This window comes from Prosopis cineraria, unplaced genomic scaffold (genome assembly GCF_029017545.1).
Source record: "Prosopis cineraria cultivar Desert tree isolate PC_DT_omini unplaced genomic scaffold, ASM2901754v1 PC13, whole genome shotgun sequence".
In the NCBI taxonomy this organism is placed as follows: Eukaryota; Viridiplantae; Streptophyta; class Magnoliopsida; order Fabales; family Fabaceae; genus Prosopis; species Prosopis cineraria.
Window position 1 is genome coordinate 19,804,457 of NW_026555344.1, and position 6,266 is coordinate 19,810,722.

General features: G+C 33.0%; 1 protein-coding gene across 1 annotated transcript; it reads left to right on the forward strand.

The window, feature by feature from the left end:
- The first annotated feature begins 985 nt into the window (after positions 1-985).
- LOC129289943 (transmembrane ascorbate ferrireductase 1-like) lies at positions 986-1,285 on the forward strand. Its single transcript, XM_054926681.1, has one exon. The coding sequence runs from the start codon at positions 986-988 to the stop codon at positions 1,283-1,285; it is 300 nt and encodes a 99-aa protein (XP_054782656.1).
- The last annotated feature ends 4,981 nt before the right edge of the window (positions 1,286-6,266 follow it).

Here is a 6,266-nt window from a genome sequence, read left to right on the forward strand (position 1 = left end):
ATAAACATGATTAAAAAGAGATTTATTAAAAATTAAAATATACAAACTAAGTTTAGTCCTTTATTCGTGCGCACGTTACAGCTCAAACAAAAAAAAAACAAAATAGAAACAGCACACATGAAACACAGAAGGAGAGCAGAAAGCAGAGCAGACATACTCACATGAGCAGAAAAGATGGAGAGCAAAAAAACACACATCCAGATGCAACAGCATGTAGACACGAAACACAAGTAGAGAAGACCTTGAAAGCAAGCTACGGCCACGATGCAAGTAGCAGAAAAGAGAAAAAATAAGAGCACAGTGACGTACAAAAAAAGAGAAAAAAACAGAGCACAAAAGTAATGAGAGTGAGATGGAGATAAAAGGAAGAAAAGAGAGACCAAAAGAGGGGGGAAGCATACGTATGCAGGCATGAGGCCTTCCCTCTAAAAATGCATGCACGAAGAACAAAAGGGAGGACTTTCAGCCGTGAGATGCTCTCTCCCATCTATATGCACAAAATATAACAAGAAAGAGAGACGTGCACGACGAGACAGTAGAGAACTGAGAAGGACAAAAAAGACTAGATGAAGATGGTGAAGAAGTAGCAGAAGAGGCTGAGATCAAAAGAGAGACCGAGAATGAGGAAAGAGCACGAGAAGCCTAGACAGAGATAAAGAGCACGAGAAACAGAGCACCAAGAAGAAGAGGAAGGAGAAAAAAAGAGAGAGACCAAGAGGGAGAAACAGGGAGGAGAAAATGCAGCAGAAAATAGAGCACAGAAGGAAAGAGCGTGAAAAAAACGGACGAGAGAGAAGCTATGAGAGGGAGAGTTAAAAAGAGAAACAAAAAAAAAAAGAAAGACAGAGAGTAAGAGAGTGACAGAGATGGAGAGAGGATGGAAAAAAAACAGAGGAGAGAGTTTAAAGAATGGGATAGGAACCGAATCTGTTCTCTTTCAGAGACTACAGAATAGATAAACAAATTAAGAAAGAGGGCACTAAATATGGCATTGGTTGTGCCTGCCCTTCCTTTCACGTTCGTCGTTCATTTTCTTACCATTATAAGTTACAAATCTCTTGCATTGAAGAAAGAGTTGAAGAAGCTGATACATCTTGTTTTGCACGCTATCACAATAGCACTTGGAATCATTGGAATCTATTGCACCTTCAAGTACGATAATGAAAGTAGGATTGCCAGTCTGTACAGCTTGCATTCCTGGCTTGGAATTGTTGTCATTTCCCTTTACTACATTCAACTTGAGATAATGAACAAGGAGCAAGGACAGAGGATGCTAAATGATTGAAGATTCAGAGGGAGAAGCAACAACTGATTTAGCACTCGAAGAAGCTAGGTTACACATACAACAGGGTGAAGATGAAAGGTGATGAAGCGGAGAGTAATGGCTCAGTTTCAAATGGGTAATGATTTCTTTTTGTTCATTTTTCAAAGCTTAATCTACACAATGAATAGAGTAACTAGGCAATTTTAAAATTTGTATAGATTATATGATTAATTTGTGTGGCATTGTACTAAGTTGTGTTTTTTTTTTTTTGAATTCTTTTCCTTTTGCACATTTTAGACTATCATTGAAATTATTCCGACTGTGAACTTCACAACTATTTGTTGGTTGTAAAATTCTTAATAATGTATAATATTTAAATCTATTTGCAATGTGAGATTTCAAGAATCCTTATAAACATTTAAATTTAAAATGATTCTATATCATGAAAATCAGTAAAATTTTGCAGGTATGAGGGTCAATCTTGTAAGTCTCACATGAGATTTTAAGAATCTTTGTAGAGAATTAAATTAATTGTCTTACCATGTAGAATAATAAATCCTCACAGATATCACAATTCTCAATTTATATGAATTTTGTAAAAAATAATAAACATTTTTTATACTATTAATTAATTAAATTAATAAATATAAATTATAATCATGTTGTCTAATTAGATCTTTTGGTCATATGAGATTTTTGAATGTCTATAGACCTTTAGAATAATCATCTTATCGTGAAAGTCAATAAGACTTCACAAGTATAGTGATTAAGATTTTTATGTTTAAAATTGTAAATTGTATAATTACGCATTAAAATATATAATATTTGATCCTTTATGGTGTGAGGATTTTGAATCTCTGTAGATATTTAGGATAATCTTATTACCGTAAAAGTCAATAAGGCTTCGTAGGTATGATGATTAAGAGTCTTTAAAAAAAAGTATATATGTATGAATGCACTAAAAAATAATGATATTATTAATATTTAAAAATTTAAGTAAATAAACTAAGTTGTTAAACTCTTTTATCGTATGAGAGTTTGGATTCTCCATAGATATAAAGAATAATTGTGTTACTGTATGAGCCAATAAGGCTCTGCAGGTATAGCAGTTAGATTCTCGATCATAAAATATAAAAAATAAAAATAAAAAGTAATTCTTAAACTCTTTTCTTTTCTTTATTCCAAAAATTTAAAAATATAGAAAATAATTAAAATTAAATTTGCAATTTAAAACACACGTATCAAAATTTTAGAAAATTTTTTATTTGCAAAATTGTGAATTATTTTTGATTAATTTCTCTTCAAAAAAAATATTTTCACCAACAAACTTATAAGCCAGAACTACATGGACTTTGATCCTCATCACAGGGTACGTAGGCCTCAAAGTCAAATTCTGGTCAAGTTCTCCCTCATAAATAAATAAAAAATTTTCATCTAATTCTTACCATTTTTATATTAAACACATGAATATAAAAGGAATAATTAAAATAATTTTAAAACTATATTAATATAGTACAATAAACTTTAGGTAACCGTTCTGACGAACAGGTGTTGTGAGGTGCCTAACACCTTCCCCATACTCAATTAACTCTCGAACCTATTCTCTAATTTCGCAAACGACCCTTACCTTCCATTAATCGGTTTCTAAGATTTCCATCAAAATCTTAATGGTAAATCCCCATTCCATACAGTTCCCACCGTAAAGGCCAGGACATCCGCTCTCGTGCCATCCGCGTTGCATTTTTTGAGTGTGACAGAAACGCATCATTAAGGTCCTTAATACAGCTTGAGTTCTCAAACATGCATTTAATACAAGAGGTAACAAAAGGTCCAATTGCCTACCATTAACTTTAATAAAAGATGGCTCAAAACCCATTAGGTCCAAGGGACTTCATTGCTCCTATAGATTTGAGAGCCTAATGAATTTCTATGTCCTCCACTGTCCATCCAAATGTGTGCAAATCATCTTCTTCCAAAAGAGGAAAATTAATTCTGGAGTCAAGTTTCAAACACGAGAAAGATTCCTCCTTGAACAGGATGGCAAAGTATCTAGTTACCATGTTTTTAGCTCCTTTTCCTTGTAGCACCACTCACCATCATTTCATTTTAAGGATCCTACTTGGTTAATCTTCCTGCGCCTATTAGCCACATTATGAAAATATCGAGTATTTTTATCACCTAAGAGAGCCCAATTTCACTTAGCTTTTTGAATCCATATAATGTTCTCTTAAATAAGGACTAACTCAAGCTCTTTCCAAAAGGCTACTTAAAGCTTTTCAAGACACCTCCTTGGACAGCAAGCAACATTTTTATGTTTTAGTATGATTGAAGATCTCCTTGTTCCAAGCCCTACAGTCCTTCGCAAAGCTACTAATCTGCTTAGCCTAAGATCTTTTAAGTTTCCATTTACTATTAATGAGGTTTTTAAATTGACCATGTAAGACCTAAGCTACAATAAACTAAAAGGGTCTCTTGGCATGAGGAACACTTGTTGACTCATGCAAATGGAGAAGGAGAGGACAATGGTCAAAAGAGAAAAAAGGAAGGTAAGTCACAGAAGCTAACCTGAACGAATCCAACTACTTCATATTAGCTAGAACTTAATCTAATTTTCTCTTTGCATTATGCTAAGTGAATTTGGTCTAATGAATCCAAGATCATTTAAGTTACATTCATCAAACCATCTGGTTAAATCACGGTCAATTCCTATACCATCAGAAGCTTTCGTTCATCATTTACATTATGAAAGGGTAGCATTGAAATGGCAGGTTATGATCTAAGGTCCCTAAATAAAGGTTTTGAGTCATATGAGATTGGCCTAAAGAAGGCAACATAAATTCATATTTGGATTCACATAAACAATTGTCATCCACCAGGCTTCACACTTAATATTTTCAATTCAAAGATGAATGAATTGAAAGGACTTCTCGATGATAGTGATGCAAAGGTTTGAACTATTCCACAAGCACTAGATATGTCCACAATATCATAACCATCAAAACCATTTCTAGAAACAATTCTTCAAGCCTTTTCCCCACTACATCGTGTTTCTAGAATAGCCATAAAGTCAAGTACATGCATCTTTTTAATTGATTGATGAGGTTCGAGAATGACTTTGCACCCATCCTCTTAAATTCTAGAAAATGAAATCAATTAATCAACCATTAAGGTGTCACTGGGGTTTAAGGCCCCTAATATCTTCTTGTTCTGCAAATCTATGGGTTACCCAGCCTCTTGTTCTTGACTAAGCTAACTCCATTTATCTTGGACATTTTTACCTAAAATATCCATATCCTCCAAGCCTAACCCATCTTGACCTTCACTCCTATTTTAATTAAATTTGTGTTATTATTTTCCATAGAAGGCCCAACTTGTTCCTTCTTTAAAGCTAAAAATGGGTTGAATGTAACATCCTGAATTTCAATCCAGGAAGACAAGTTACTAATCAAGGATAAATTGGTGATTAGTGGATTGATAAAGGTTTAGATGTCAAGTTGATTTTTTATGTTGTTTGGATGTTATATTGATAGAATTAAATGGTGAAATAGCAATTCAAAGCATAATGCATGAGCACAAGATTGATCTCATTGTGTTGCATGCTGCAATGTGTTATGCAGGAATTGCTTAAAGCTGATGTGATTAGCTCGTGAAAACAAAAGTGAGAAGTGTGGAAAACATGTTTGGAGAGGAGGAAGTGTTTTTCTCTACTAGGGCAAGCAATATCTAAAGGTTAGAAGTTTGATTCAATTAGTGATTTGTTAGGTAAGTAACACGCAACCCTACACTTCATTTCTATCCCATTTTCATTAAATTTTATCAGTTAAAAATCAAATCATGAAATTTTGAGGTATTATAATCTAAAAGAAGTGTCTAAAATGGGCTATCAAATACAAAACTATGATTTTGTAATTAGTATGAAGTTGAATAGTTAAGCTTTGAGGATTTAGACTTAAAATGGCCAAAAAGTTAGGTTAATGACAAAATTATAGTTAAATAATGAGTTAGGAGGTTATTATGGTTGTTTGAGTAGCTTATCGGGCTAATAACTATAAATAATGGATAAATGGATTCAAAGGGGTTCTAATTGAATCATTTTGTGTGTTAAGGGATTTGACTTAGCTGAATTAATACCTATGCTAAGTGTTGAGAATTGACTGAGAGGCACTTTGTTGTATAGATTGAGCACTTTGATATTGCTTGTGGGAATCTATACCTCTTGGAGCTTAGTGTGATTGGTAACCCTTAGTAACAAGGGTTAAAGGTAATTAAAATAACCCTTTTACTTGTTTGTTTGTGAAATTATTTACAAGTATTTTTGTATAACTATATGTATTGTGTTGTGAATTGATAGAGTGGCAACATTATAAAAGAGTATACATGCGGGTATAAATATTGATTGAAATGAATTTGAGGTGATAGAACACATTTGTTACCCACTTTTATTTGTCAATTAAGACCATTTTATTAATGATTTATCACCTTCAAGTGCACACATTGCATTAGATTTGGAACTTTGCCTAAGTTTCTAGGTTCAGTGCACAGGGGCATTTTGGTCCAAAAAATGAACATTTGAGAAAATGTACAAGAAAAATTAAAAAAGTGCATTTTATGTCCAGTTGATGAATAGTGAAATTATATTTTTAAAATTTATTTTAGTTTGGGAGTAATTAAATAAAAAAGTCAACACTTTCTTAAGTGTCTTAGTTTGTCCTAGTTTTTAGTTTGCCTTTGTGTGGAAATTTTTATATAATTTTGTGCAGCCTGAAACTTGGTTAATTTAATAAATTCTCCCTTCTAATTATGAATTTAATTCTGGACATGAATTAGATTTTATTATATCATATGCTATTTAATTGAATTATGTGATTTATGTGACATAGGTGGCATGTGACTTGTGCATCAATTGGGCAATTGAGGTCAACACTCCTTGAGGTCAATGGCTGATGGTTTGCACGTGAATTATGATTATTTTGAGGGATTAGATCAGCTAAAATGATGTGGA

Bases quoted from the DNA above. Each gene is read 5' to 3' on its own strand.
- LOC129289943 (XM_054926681.1), top strand. From the start codon at position 986: ATGGCATTGGTTGTGCCTGCCCTTCCTTTCACGTTCGTCGTTCATTTT.